The sequence below is a fragment of the Hyla sarda genome, chromosome 3 (assembly GCF_029499605.1).
Source record: "Hyla sarda isolate aHylSar1 chromosome 3, aHylSar1.hap1, whole genome shotgun sequence".
NCBI lineage: Eukaryota > Metazoa > Chordata > Amphibia > Anura > Hylidae > Hyla > Hyla sarda.
This window is the reverse complement of record NC_079191.1, coordinates 111,628,712-111,643,298: the sequence shown is the minus strand read 5'-3', so window position 1 is coordinate 111,643,298 and position 14,587 is coordinate 111,628,712. Positions and strand designations below refer to the sequence as shown.

At 46.8% G+C, this 14,587-nt stretch overlaps 1 protein-coding gene across 1 annotated transcript in view; it reads left to right on the top strand.

Annotated features, from left to right (window-relative positions):
• Nucleotides 1-14,587, top strand: part of LOC130361620 (ceruloplasmin-like) — a 78,184-nt gene that overhangs the window by 44,515 nt on the left and 19,082 nt on the right. The window contains 1 exon segment of the mRNA XM_056564845.1: nucleotides 10,857-11,007. Within this exon segment, the coding sequence (XP_056420820.1) occupies nucleotides 10,857-11,007 (151 nt within the window).

Here is a 14,587-nt window from a genome sequence, read left to right as displayed (position 1 = left end):
ATGCAAAGACTAAGTGAACGTCTCTCCTTTTTATCTACTTTTAGGTGGGATTCTTATATTGCCCACACCTGTTACTTGCCCCAGGTGAGTTTACAGGAGCATCACATGCTTGAAACTATTTTATTTTTCCCCAATTTTGAAAGGGTGCCAATAATTTTGTCCAGCTCATTTTTTGGAGTTTGGTGTGACATTATGTCCAATTTCCTTTTTCTCCTCCCTTTTTGGTTTAGTTCCAATACACACAAAGGGTATAAACATGTGTATAGCAAAACACGTGTTACTGCAAACCTTTTCTGTGAGAAATGCTTCATTTTCTTGAAAAATTTCAGGGGTGCCAATATTTATGGCCATGATCACCCACCAATGCCTGATGCATCAGAGTAGATTGACCATGGTGCAACACCAACACTTCACAAATAAGTATAGTGCCAAAAATATTTAACCCCTTAAGGACGGAGCCCATTTTCACCTCTAGGACGAAGCCCTTTTTTGCAAATCTGACCACTGTCACTTTAAACATTAATAACTCTGGAATGCTTTTAGTTATCATTCTGATTCTGAGATTGTTTTTTCGTGACATATTCTACTTTAACTTAGTGGTAAAATTTTGTGGTAACTTGCATCCTTTCTTGGTGAAAAATTCCAAAATTTGATGAAAAAATAAAAAAATTTTCATTTTTCTAACTTTGAAGCTCTCTGCTTGTAAGGAAAATGGATATTCCAAATATTTTTTTTTTGGATTCACATATACAATATGTCTACTTTATGTTTGCATCATAAAAGTGACGAGTTTTTACTTTTGGAAGACACCAGAGGGCTTCAAAGTTCAGCAGCAATTTTCCAATTTTTCACAAAATTTTCAAACACAATTTTTCATGGACCAGTTCAGGTTTGAAGTGGATTTGAAGGGTCTTCATATTAGAAATACCCCATAAATGACCCCATTATAAAAACTGCACCCCCAGAAGTATTCAAAATGACATTCAGTAAATGTTTTAACCCTTTAGGTGTTTCACAGGAAAAGCAGCAAAGTGAAGGAGAAAATTCAAAATCTTCATTTTTTACACTCGCATGTTCTTGTAGACCCAATTTTTGAATTTTTACAAGGGGTAAAAGGAGAAAATGTATACTTATATTTGTAGCCCAATTTCTCTCGACTAAGCACATACCTCATATGTCTATGTAAAGTGTTCGGCGGGTGCAGTAGAGGGCTCAGAAGCGAAGGAGCGACAAGGGGATTTTAAAGAGTACGTTTTTCTGAAATGGTTTTTGGGGGGCATGTCACCTTTAGGAAGCCCCTATGGTGCCAGAACAGCAACAAAAAAAACACATGGCATACCATTTTGGAAACTAGACCCCTTGAGGAACGTAACAAGGGATAAAGTGAGCCTTAATACCCCACAGGTGTTTCACGACTTTTGCATATGTAAAAAAAAAAAAAAAATTTCACTAAAATGTGGGTTTCGCCCCCAAATTTCACATTTTTGCAAGGGTTAATAGCAGAAAAGACCCCCCAAAATTTGTAACCCCATCTCTTCTGAGTATGGAGGTACCCCATAAGTGGACCTGAAGTGCACTACGGGCGAACTAGAATGCTCAGAAGGGAAGGCGTCATATTTGGCTTTTTGAGAGCAAATTTTGCTCGGGGGGCATGTCGCATTTAGGAAGCCCCTATGGTGCCAGAACAGCAAAATAACCCCCACATGGCATACCATTTTGGAAACTAGACCCCTCACAGAATGTAATGAGGGGTACAGTGAGCATTTACCCCCCACTGGTGTCTGACAGATCTTTGGAACAGTGGGCTGTGCAAAATTTTTCATTTTCACGGACCACTGTTCCAAAGATCCGTCAGACACCTGTGGGGTGTAAATTCTCACTGCACCCCTCATTACATTCCGTGAGGGGTGTAGTTTCCGAAATGGGGTCACATGTGGGTGTGTTTTTTTTTTTTGCGTTTGTCAGAACCGCTGTAACAATCAGCCACCTCTGTGCAAATCACCTCAAATGTACATGGCACACTCTCCCTTCTGGGCCTTGTTGTGCGCCCCCAGAGCACTTTGCGCCCACATATGAGGTATCTCCGTACTCGGGAGAAATTGTGTTACAAATTTTGGGGGGCGTTTTTCCCTTTTACCTCTTGTGAAAATGAAAAGTATAGGGCAACACCAGCATGTTAGTGTAAAAATTTTTATTTTTTTACACTAACATGCTGGTGTAGACCCCAACTGTTCCTTTCCATAAGGGGTAAAAGGAGAAAAAGCCCCCCAATATGTGTTAGGCAATTTCTCCCGAGTACGGCGATACCCCATATGTGACCCTATTCTGTTGCCTTGAAATACGACAGGGCTCCAAAGTGAGAGCGCCATGTGCATTTGAGGCATGAATTAGGGACTTGCATAGGGGTGGACATAGGGGTATTCTACGCCAGTGATTCCCAAACAGGGTGCCTACAGCTGTTGCTAAACTCCCAGCATGCCTGGACAGTAAGTGGCTGTCCAGAAATGCTGGGAGTTGTTGTTTTGCAACAGCTGGAGGCTCCATCTTAGAAACACTGCCGTACAATACGTTTTTAATTTTTATTGGAGAAGGGGGGTGGGGGGTGGGGGGGCAGTGTACGTGTGTATATGTAGTGTTTTACTCTTTATTTTATGTTAGTGTAGTGTAGTGTTTTTAGGTTACATTCACACTGGCGGCGGATTACACTGAGTCTCCCGCTAGGAGTTTGAGCTGCGGTGGAAAATTTGCCGCATCTCAAATTTGCAGCGGGGAACTCACTGTAATCTGCCGCCAGTGTGAATGTAGCCTGTACATTCACACGGGAGGGGGGTCAAAACTACAACTCCCAGCATGCACTGACAGACCATGCATGCTGGGAGTTGTAGTTTTGCAACAGCTGGAGGCACACTGGCTGGAAAACCTTGAATTAGGTTCTATGACCTAACTCAGTATTTTCCAACCAGTGTGCCTCCAACTGTTGCAAAACTGCAACTCCCAGCATGTACTGATTGCGGAAGGGCATGCTGGGACATGTAGTTATGCAATGGCTGGAGGCACGCAAGTGCAACTCCCAGCATGCCAAGACAGCCTTATGCTGTTCCTGAATGCTGGGAGTTGTAGTTTTGCAAGATTTAGAGGGGTTCAAGTTGTAAATCACTGTCCAGTGGTCTCAAAACTGTGGCCCTCCAGATGTTGCAAAACTACAACTCTCAGCATGCCCAGCCAGCAAACTGCTGTCTGGGCATGCTGAGAGTTGTAGTTTTGCAACATCTGGAGGGCTACAGTTTGAGACCACTTAGTGATCTACAACCTGAACCCCTCTAAATATTGCAAAACTACAAGTCCCAGCATGCCCACACAGCAAACAGCTGTCTGGGCATGCTGGGAGTTGTAGTTTTGCAACATCTGGAGGGCCACGGTTTAGAGACCACTGTAAACTGTGGCCCTCCGGATGTTGCTAGGCAACAACTCACCTAGCAGGACCCGGAAGCCGCCGCCGCCCGTGGGGGATCCCCGCATGGAGGATCGTGATCCGGGATCCAGGTAGGGACCTTCGGCGCCGACCCTCCCTGGACGGTTCCCCCGTTTTGCCCGGACACCGATAGGTGGGCAGAGCGGGGGAACCGAACTTTAACCCCCCTCCCCCGGTCTGCTATCGGTCGGTCGCTCGGCCGACCAATAGCAGGGATAGGAGGGGTGGCAACCCTGCCACCAAACTCCTATCCCTTTAGGGGGATCTAGGGTGTCTCAGACACCTACGATCCCTCTTATTTTCCAGGTCACCGGGTCACCAGTGACCCATATGACCCGGAATCGCGCAGATCGCAGGTCTGAATTGACCTGCGATTTGCGCGCATCGCTGTCATGGGGGGGTCTCAGGACCCCCCTCGGCGATGTGCCGGGATGCCTGCTGTTAGATAACAGCAGTCATCCCGGTCCGATCACCTCTACCGGTGACACGGCGCTCCCGGAACCCCGCGACGTACATGTACGTCGCCGCGCGCCAAGTGACACTTCGCGGCGCCGTACATGTACGTCGCTCGTCGTGAAGGGGTTAAAGGGGTTATCCAGGAAAAAAAAACTTTTTTATATATATCAACTGGCTCCAGAAAGTTAAATAGATTTGTAAATTACTTCTATTAAAAAATCTTAATCCTTTCAGTACTTATGAGCTTCTGAAGTTAAGGTTGTTCTTTTCTGTCTAAGTGCTCTCTGATGACACGTGTCTCGGGAACCGCCCAGTTTAGAAGAAAATCCCCATAGCAAACCTCTTCTAAACTGGGCGGTTCCCGAGACACATGTCATCAGAGAGTACTTAGACAGAAAAGAACAACCTTAACTCCAGAAGCTCATAAGTACTGAAAGGATTAAGATTTTTTAATAGAAGTAATTTACAAATCTGTTTTACTCTCTGGAGCCAGTTGATATATAAAAACATTTTTTCCCTGGATAACCCCTTTAAGTTGCTGCTCCCCAGTTACAGACATTCCTCCAGATCATACCACAAGTAAGTATTGAGGATATGCATTAGCTAAAACTTTACTTTTCTTAGGATATAATATATAGGGACCCAAAATTTTCTGGAAATCAAACACTGCCATTTCACAGGGTTTTTATGTTGAGTTTCCTGTTTGGGGCTGCCCTTTTTAGGACGATTAACACTTCCCAAGAAGGGAATTAATAGCGCGAGAAGTAGGGCCTTACAGGGGAATTTTTTACCCCCACCTGCTACAATGGACAATACATTGTTCCATTCCACCTTTTCAAGGAAAGTGTTACTAGTCTTAAAAAGGGTGGCCCCCCTCAGGAACCTCTTCTTATATCCACCTAAAAAAACTGGGAAAGGGCAGTGTTTGTAGGTGGAAATAGGAAGAGGTTCCTGTGTGGGGCCGCCCTTTTTTGGGCGAGTAACACTTGCCAAGAAGGGATTAATAATGCAAGAGTAGGGCCTTACAGGGGAAGTTTTTACCCCTACTGGATACAATGAACCATACGTTGTTCCCTTCCACCTTTTAGAGGTCTTTGCATCACATCCATACTTGGTGGTGTAGGTGGCACATGGAGTTTTTTGCACACCGTTCCTTTGTTTAATTTAAAAAAAATTTGGGGAACATATATTTTATCCTAAGAATATCATTAAAAGTTAAGTTTTATGTAATGCATATCCTCAATACTTACTTGTGCACACTAACACTTTTACAAAAGAGACCGGATTCTTCTGCCTACCAGCCTCAGCTACTATTCTGATCCTGCTGATGCCACATATCTAATGCCTTTTTTACCCACCTTTGTCACTAGGTACTGGTATTGCCACCCACCGCCCCACTGGGTCACTTTCAGGACTCCTGATGCTGCTGATGCCACCTCCAGGCTGTCTCATTCTGCCACCATATGTTCTCCTCATTCTGATGCCAGCTCCAGGCTGTCTCATTCTGCCACCATATGTTCTCCTCATGCTGACGCCTCCTCCAGGCTGTCTCATACTGTCCCCATATGTTCTCCTCATGCTGATGCCAGCTCCAGTCTGTCTCATATTGCCACCATATGTTCTCATCATGCTGCTGCCAGCTCCAGGCTGTCTCATACTGCCACCATATGGTCTCCTCATGCTGATGCCACCTTCAGGCTGTCTCATGTTGCCACCATACGTTCTCCTCATGCTGATGCCAGCTCCAGGCTGTCTCATTCTGCCACCATATGTTCTCCTCATGCTGATGCCACCTCCAGGCTGTCTCATTCTGCAACTATATGGTTTCCTCATGCTGATGCCACCTCCAGGCTGTTTCATTCTGCAACTATATGTTCTTCTCATGCTGATGCCTCCTCCATGCTATCTCATACTGCCACCATATGTTCTCCTCATGCTGATGACAGCTCCAGGCTGTCTCATTCTGCCACCATATGTTCTCCTCATGCTGATGCCACCTCCAGGCTGTCTCATTCTGCAACCATATGTTCTCCTCAAGCTGATACCAGCTCCATAGGTTCTTCTCATGCTGATGCAAGCTCCAAGCTGTCCCATACTACCACTGTATGTTCTCCTCATGCTGCTGCCAGCTCCAGGCTGTCTCATACTGCCATCATATGTTATCCCCATGCTGCTGCCACCTCCAGGCTGTCTCATTCTGCAACTATATGTTCTCCTCATGCTGATGCCATCTCCAGGCTGTCTCATACTGCCACCATATGTTATCTTCATGCTTCTGCCACCTCCAGGCTGTCTTATTCTGCAACTATATGGTTTCCTCATGCTGCTGCCATCTCCAGGCTGTCTCATTCTGCAACTATATGTTCTCCTCATGCTCATGCCAGCTCCAGGCTGTCTCATACTGCCACCATATGTTCTCCTCATGCTGATGCCTCCTCCAGGCTGTCTCATACTGCCACCATATGTTCTCCTCATGCTCATGCCAGCTCCAGGCTGTCTCATTCTGCCACCATATGTTCTCCTCATGCTGATGCGTCCTCCAGGCTGTCTCATACTGCCACCATATGTTCTCCTCATGCTCATGCTAGCTCCAAGCTGTCTCATTCTGCCACCATATGTTCTCCTCATGCTGATGCGTCCTCCAGGCTGTCTCATACTGCCACCATATGTTCTCCTCAAGCTGATGCCAGCTACAGTCTGTCTCATACTGCCACCATATGTTCTCATCATGCTGCTGCCAGCTCCAGGCTGTCTCATACTGCCACCATATGTTCTCCTCATGCTGATGCCAGCTCCAGTCTGTCTCATACTGCCACCATATGTTCTCATCATGCTGCTGCCAGCTCCAGGCTGTCTCATACTGCCACCATGTTCTCCTCATGCTGCTGCCAGCTCCAGGCTGTCTCATACTGCCACCATGTTCTCCTCATGCTGATTCCACCTCCAGGCTGTCTCATTCTGCAACTATATGGTTTCCTCATGCTGATGCCACCTCCAGGCTTTCTCATTCTGCAACCATATTTTCTCCTCATGCTGTTGCCACCTCCAGGCTATCTCATACTGCCACCATATGTTCCCATGCTGATCACAGCTCCAGGCTATCTCATTCTGCCACCATATGTTCTCCTCATGCTGATGCCACCTCCAGGCTGTCTCATTCTGCAACCATATGTTCTCCTCAAGCTGATACAAGCTCCAGGCTGTCTCATATTGCGCCACCATAGGTTCTTTTCATGCTGATGCCAGCTCCAGGTTGTCTCATACTGACACCATATTTTCTCCTCATGCCGATTCCAGCTCAAGGCTGTCTCATACTGCCACCATTTGTTCTCCTCATGCTCATGCCATCTCCAGGCTGCCTCCTTTTGCAACCATATGTTCTCAACAAGCTGATACCAGCTCCAGGCTGTCTCATACTGCCACCATATGTTATCCTCATGCTGCTGCCACCTCCAGGCTGTCTTATTCTGCAAATATATGGTTTCCTCATGCTGCTGCCATCCCCAGGCTGTCTCATTCTGCAACTATATGTTCTCCTCATGCTGATGCCAGCTCAAGGCTGTCTCATACTTCCACCATATGTTCTCCTCATGCTCATGCCACCTCCAGGTTGTCTCAATCTACCACCATATGTGCTCCTAATGCTGATGCCAGCTCCAGGCTGTCTCATAATGCCACCATATGTTCTCCTCATGCTCATGCCAGCTCCAGGCTGTCTCATTCTGCCACCATATGTTCTCCTCATGCTGATGCGTCCTCCAGGCTGTCTCATACTGCCACCATATGTTCTCCTCATGCTCATGCTAGCTCCAAGCTGTCTCATTCTGCCACCATATGTTCTCCTCATGCTGATGCGTCCTCCAGGCTGTCTCATACTGCCACCATATGTTCTCCTCATGCTGATGCCAGCTCCAGTCTGTCTCATACTGCCACCATATGTTCTCATCATGCTGCTGCCAGCTCCAGGCTGTCTCATACTGCCACCATGTTCTCCTCATGCTGCTGCCAGCTCCAGGCTGTCTCATACTGCCACCATGTTCTCCTCATGCTGATTCCACCTCCAGGCTGTCTCATTCTGCAACTATATGGTTTCCTCATGCTGATGCCACCTCCAGGCTTTCTCATTCTGCAACCATATTTTCTCCTCATGCTGTTGCCACCTCCAGGCTATCTCATACTGCCACCATATGTTCCCATGCTGATCACAGCTCCAGGCTATCTCATTCTGCCACCATATGTTCTCCTCATGCTGATGCCACCTCCAGGCTGTCTCATTCTGCAACCATATGTTCTCCTCAAGCTGATACAAGCTCCAGGCTGTCTCATATTGCGCCACCATAGGTTCTTTTCATGCTGATGCCAGCTCCAGGTTGTCTCATACTGACACCATATTTTCTCCTCATGCCGATTCCAGCTCAAGGCTGTCTCATACTGCCACCATTTGTTCTCCTCATGCTCATGCCATCTCCAGGCTGCCTCCTTTTGCAACCATATGTTCTCCACAAGCTGATACCAGCTCCAGGCTGTCTCATACTGCCACCATATGTTATCCTCATGCTGCTGCCACCTCCAGGCTGTCTTATTCTGCAAATATATGGTTTCCTCATGCTGCTGCCATCCCCAGGCTGTCTCATTCTGCAACTATATGTTCTCCTCATGCTGATGCCAGCTCAAGGCTGTCTCATACTTCCACCATATGTTCTCCTCATGCTCATGCCACCTCCAGGTTGTCTCAATCTACCACCATATGTGCTCCTAATGCTGATGCCAGCTCCAGGCTGTCTCATAATGCCACCATATGTTCTCCTCATGCTTATGCCAGCTCCAGGTTTTCTCATACTGCCACCATATGTTCTCCTCATGCTGCTGCCACTTCCAGGATTTCTCATTCTGCAACTATATAGTTTCCTCGTGCTGCTGCCACCTTCAGGCTGTCTCATTCTGCAACCATATGTTCTCCTCAAGCTGATACCAGCTCCAGGCTGTACCATACTGCCACTATATGTTATCCTCATGCTCATGCCAGCTCCAGGCTGTCTCATACTACCACCATATGTTCTCCTCATGCTCATGACAGCTTCAGGCTGTCTCATACTGCCACCATATGTTCTCTTTATGCTGATGCCACCTCTAGCCTTTCTCATACTGCCACCATATGTTCTCCTCATGCTGATGCCAGCTCCAGGCTGTCTAATACTGCCACCACATGTTCTCTTTATGCTGATACCACCTCTAGCCTTTCTCATACTGCCACCATATGTTCTCCTCATGCTGATGGCAGCTCCAGGCTGTCTAATACTGCCACCATATGCTCTCCTCATACTTCTGCCACCTACAGGCTGTGTCATTCAGCAACTTTATGGTCTCCTCCTGCTGATGCCAGCTCCAGGCTGTCTCATACTGCCACCATATGTTCTCTTTATGCTGATACCACCTCTAGCCTTTCTCATACTGCCACCATATGTTCTCCTCATGCTGATGCCAGCTCCAGGCTGTATAATACTGCCACCATATGCTCTCCTCATGCTTCTGCCACCTCAAGACTGTCTCATTCTGCAACTATATGGTTTTCTCATGCTGCTGCCACCTCCGGGCTGTCTCCTTCTTCAACTTTATGGTCCCCTCATGCTTCCACCAACTCAAGGCTGTGTCATTCAACCACTGTATGGTCTCCCCTTGCTGCCAACAGCTCCAAGCTGTGTCATACAGCCACTATATGGTCTCCTTATGCTGCTGCCAACTCCAGCCTGTGTCATTCAGACAGTATATGGTCTCCTCTTTCTGCCGCCAACTCCAGGCTGTGTTATTCAGCCACGATATGGTCTCCTCATGCTGCCGCCAACTCCAGGCTGCATCATTCTGCCACATTATGTTCTCCTCATACTGATGCCAGCTCCACGCTCTTTCATACTGCCACCATATGTTCTATTGCTGGTGCCACCTCCAGGCTGTTTTACTGCCACCATATGTTCTCTTCATGCTACTGCCACCCCCAGGCTGTCTCCTTCTGCAACTTTATGGTCTCCTGATTCTTCCGACAACTCAAGGCTGTGTCATTCAGCACCTATATGGTCTCCTCCTGATGATGCCAGCTCCAGGCTGTCTCATACTGCCACCATATGTTCTCCTCATGCTGATGCCAGCTCAAGGCTGTCTAATACTGCCACCATATGCTCTCCTCATGCTTCTGCCACCTCCAGACTGTCTCATTCCGCAACTATATGGTCTTCTCATGTTGCTGCCACATCCGGGCTGTCTCCTTCTTCAACATTATGGTCTCCTCATGCTTCCGCCAACTCAAGGCTGTGTCATTCAGCCACTCTATTTTCTCCTCTTGCTGCCGCCAACTCCAAGCTGTGTCATTCAGCCACTGTATGGTCTCCTTATGCTGCCGCCAACTCCAGGCTGTGTCATTCAGTCATTATATGGTCTCCTCTTTCTGCCGCCAACTCCAGGCTGTGTTATTCAGCCATGATATGGTCTCCTCATGCTGCCGCCAACTCCAGGCTGTGTCATTTAGCCACTATATGGTCTCCTCTTTCTGCCGCCAACTCCAGGCTGTTGCATTCAGTCATTATATTTTCTCCTCATGCTGCCGACAAGTCCAGGCTGTGTCATTCAGCCACTATATGGTCTCCCCATGCTGCTGCCACCTCCACACTGTCATTCAGCCACTATATGGTCTCCTCATACTGATGCCACCTTAAGGCTCTGTCATTGAACTGCTCTGCGACAGTGATTCTATGTGTGTTACAACAAAAAGTGTTCTACACCCTTATTGAGGCTCTCGGTAGGCCAGAAATAACCGTTTTTAATACAGATTCACCATAAATAAATTTCGGACTGAACCAAAATCAAATTTTTCAAAAATTCACTCATCTCTAATTACATTAAATCCTTTCCCTGTCCTCTTTCCCTCTGCTTACAGGTGGATGTTGACCATAATTTCTTTATAATGGCAAATGTATTTGATGAGAATAAGAGCTGGTATTTGGATGACAATATTGAGAAATTTGCAGGCAACCCTCAAACTGTGAACAAGGAGGATCCCGATTTTCAGGAGTCCAATATGATGCATTGTAAGTAATTTTTAATGTTTTCCAAGACTGCTTATCTGAGGTCCATTCAAATATATTTGGAGTATTTATTGTACCTAAATGTTTTTTCGCAAGGCTAAAGTAGCAAAATATGCAGCAAAATATGTGCCGTGTGACCTTACTCTTAGACAGCAATTGAACAGCCAGTTTGTTGAAGAAGGACAAGTGTACCACCAGGACATCTTCAGACGTCTTATAGAGTCCCCTCCTTTACAAGTCAGAGCTTTTTTTGGCAGCATATGATATATCATAGGAGGATATATGATATGAGGCAGCTGCTTTAATGTCATGGCTGATTGATGGACGGAGCCAGGACAAATCTAATGCCGGTTCTACACATTTCAATAATTGCAGTTGAAACTGTCAGTTTCAGTGACATTGGAATACAGTCTAATATAGGAATAGTCAAGAGACCCTCAATGTCTGCCACAAATATTTTGAATTATTTGTTCTTCCTTGGGACACCTGAGAAGGGGAGGATAGAAGCTGTAGTGCAGGCAAGCTGGGAGTAGTCCTTTGGTAGTAAATGGTGGTAATGTCACCATTTGATGGATTGATGTCACCAAGTAATCCTTTTTGTCAAATGGGTTATCACTGTTGTGTTAAGTGCAGTAATGAGAAATCCAGACACTTGTATAATGTGAACTCCATTAAAATGATTACTGCCTCGGTCCCCCTCTGCTCTGATATTCCTGCCCGCAGAGTGCTAACAAGTGTGAAGATTGTATGAATATTTATGAGATAGGTGGGCAATCATATCAGAGCAGAGGGGGATGGAGGCATTGTGAAAATGGGGTTTATCTATACATATAAAACTCAATGTATGTGTGTATGTTCCAGCATCACTTCCAAACGGCTGAAGATATTAAAGGGGTACTCAGGTGGAAAACATTTTTTTTTTAATCACCTGGTGCCAGAAAGTTAAACAGATTAGTAAATTACTTCTATTAAAAAATCTTAATCCTTCCAGTACTTATAAGCTGCTGAATACTACAGAGGAAATTATTTTCTTTTTGGAACACAGAGCTCTCTGCTGACATCACGAGCACAGTGCTCTCTGCTGACATCTCTGTCCATCTTAGGAACTGTCCAGAGCAGCCTATGTTTGCTATGGGGATTTTCTCCTACTCTGGACAGTTCTTAAAATGGACAGAGATGTCAGCAGAAAGCACTGTGCTCATAATGTCAGCAGAGAGCTCTGTGTTCCAAAAAGAAAATAATTCCCTCTGTACTATTCAGCAGCCAATAAGTACTGGAAGGATTAAGATTTTTTTAATAGAAGTAATTTACAAATCTGTTTAACTTTCTGGCACCAGTTGATTTAACCTCTTCAGGACATAGGGCGTATGGATACGCCCTGCATCCCAAGTCCTTAAGGACCGAGGGCGTATCCATACGCCCGTGGGAATTCCGGCCCCCACCGCTAGCCGGTTGGGGACCGGAGCCGGATGCCTGCTGAAATCGTTCAGCAGGCATCCCGGCATATCGCCCAGGGGGGTCATTATGCCCCCCCATTTCGGCTATCATTTTTGACAATTCAGTCCAGCGATCTGCGGCGATTCCGGGTCAATCGGGTCTCCAGTGACCCGATGACCCGGAATTACTGGCTGTTCGGGGCCGTCTCTGATGGCCCCGAACAGCCAGAGCCTGCAGGGGTGAGGTGGCACTGGTGCCACCTCACGATCGCCCTGATTCGTCGGCCGGATTACCGGCCGACCAATCAGGGCGCCTGCTGCGGGTGTCACTCCCGCACCCGCTCCGCCCCTCTTCTGGAGGACGTGAGCGGGTGCGGGAAGACGACCCCCGGTGCTGGGGACCCCGATCCCCGGCGTTAATGTTGGGATCGGGGCCCCAGGAGCAGCGGCGGCGGCGGGACTGACCTGCAGCGTCTGGATCGTTGGAGGTGAGTGACAGCCTTATGCTGTTGCTTAGCAACAGCTCCCAGCATGCAAAAAGGGCATGCTGGGAGCTGTAGTTATGCAACAGCAGGAGGCAGACCACCACAACTCCCAGCATTCCCTTATGGGCATGCTGGGACTTATGGTTTTGCAACAGCTGGAGGCACATTCTTTCTATGGAAAAGTGTACCTTCAGCTGTTGTATAACTACAACTCCCAGCTTGCACAAACAGCTAAAGTGCATGCTGGGAGTTGTAGTGGTGCATCTGCTGGTTGCATAACTACAACTCCCAGCATGCCCGTTGGCTGTCGGTGACTGCTGAGAGTTGTAGTTTTGCAACAGCTGAAGGCACACTGGTTGTGAAACTCAGAGTTTTTTTTTACCTAACTCAGTGTTTCACGACCGGTGTGCCTCCAGCTGTTGCAAACTACAACTCTCCGCAGTCACCGTACACCATGCACCGTACATGCTGGGAGTTGTAGTTTTGCAACAGCTGGAGGCACACTGGTTGTGAAACACTGAGTTAGGTCACAAACTCAGTGATACATAACCAGTGTGCCTACAGTTGTTGCAAAACTGCAACTCTCAGCAGTCACCGACAGCCAACGGGCATGCTGAGAGTTGTAGTTCTGCAACAGCTGGATGTCCCCCCCAATGTGAACGTACAGGGTACACTCACATGGGCGGAGGATTACAGTAAGTATCTGGCTGCAAATTTGAGCTGCCGCAAACTTTCTGCTGCAGCTCAAATTGCCAGCGAGAAACTACTGTGAACCCCCGCCCGTGCGACTGTACCCTAAAAACACTACACTACACTAAAACAAAAAATAAAATAAAAAGTAAAAAACACTACATATACACATACCCCTACACAGCCCCCCTCCCCTCCCCAATAAAAATGAAAAACGTCTGGTACGCCACTGTTTCCAAAACGGAGCCTCCAGCTGTTGCAAAACAACTCCCAGTATTGTCGGACAGCCGTTGACTGTCCAGGCATGCTGGGAGTTTTGCAACAGCTGGAGGCACCCTGTTTGGGAATCACTGGCGTAGAATACCCCTATGTCCACCCCTATGCAAGTCCCTAATTTAGGCCTCAAATGCGCATGGCGCTCTCACTTTGGAGCCCTGTCGTATTTCAAGGCAACAGTTTAGGGTCACATATGGGGTATCGCCGTACTCGGGAGAAATTGTGTTACAAATTTTGGGGGGTATTTTCTGCTTTTACCCTTTTTAAAAATGTTAAATTTTTGGGAAAACAAGCATTTTAGGTAAAAAAAAAATTTTTTTTTTACATATGCAAAAGTCGTGAAACACCTGTGGGGTATAAAGGTTCACTTAACCCCTTGTTACGTTGCCTGAGGGGTCTAGTTTCCAAAATGGTATGCCATGTGGGTTTTTTTTTGCTGTCCTGGCACCATAGGGGCTTCCTAAATGCGGCATGCCCCCAGAGCAAAATTTGCTTTCAAAAAGCCAAATGTGACTCCTTCTCTTCCGAGACCTGTAGTGCGCCAGCAGAGCACTTTTCACCCCCATATGGGGTGTTTTCTGAATCGGGAGAAATTGGGCTTCAAATTTTTAGGGGTATTTTCTGCTATTACCCTTTTTAAAAATAAAATTTTTTTGGGAAAACAAGCATTTTAGGTAAAAATTATTATTTTTTTTT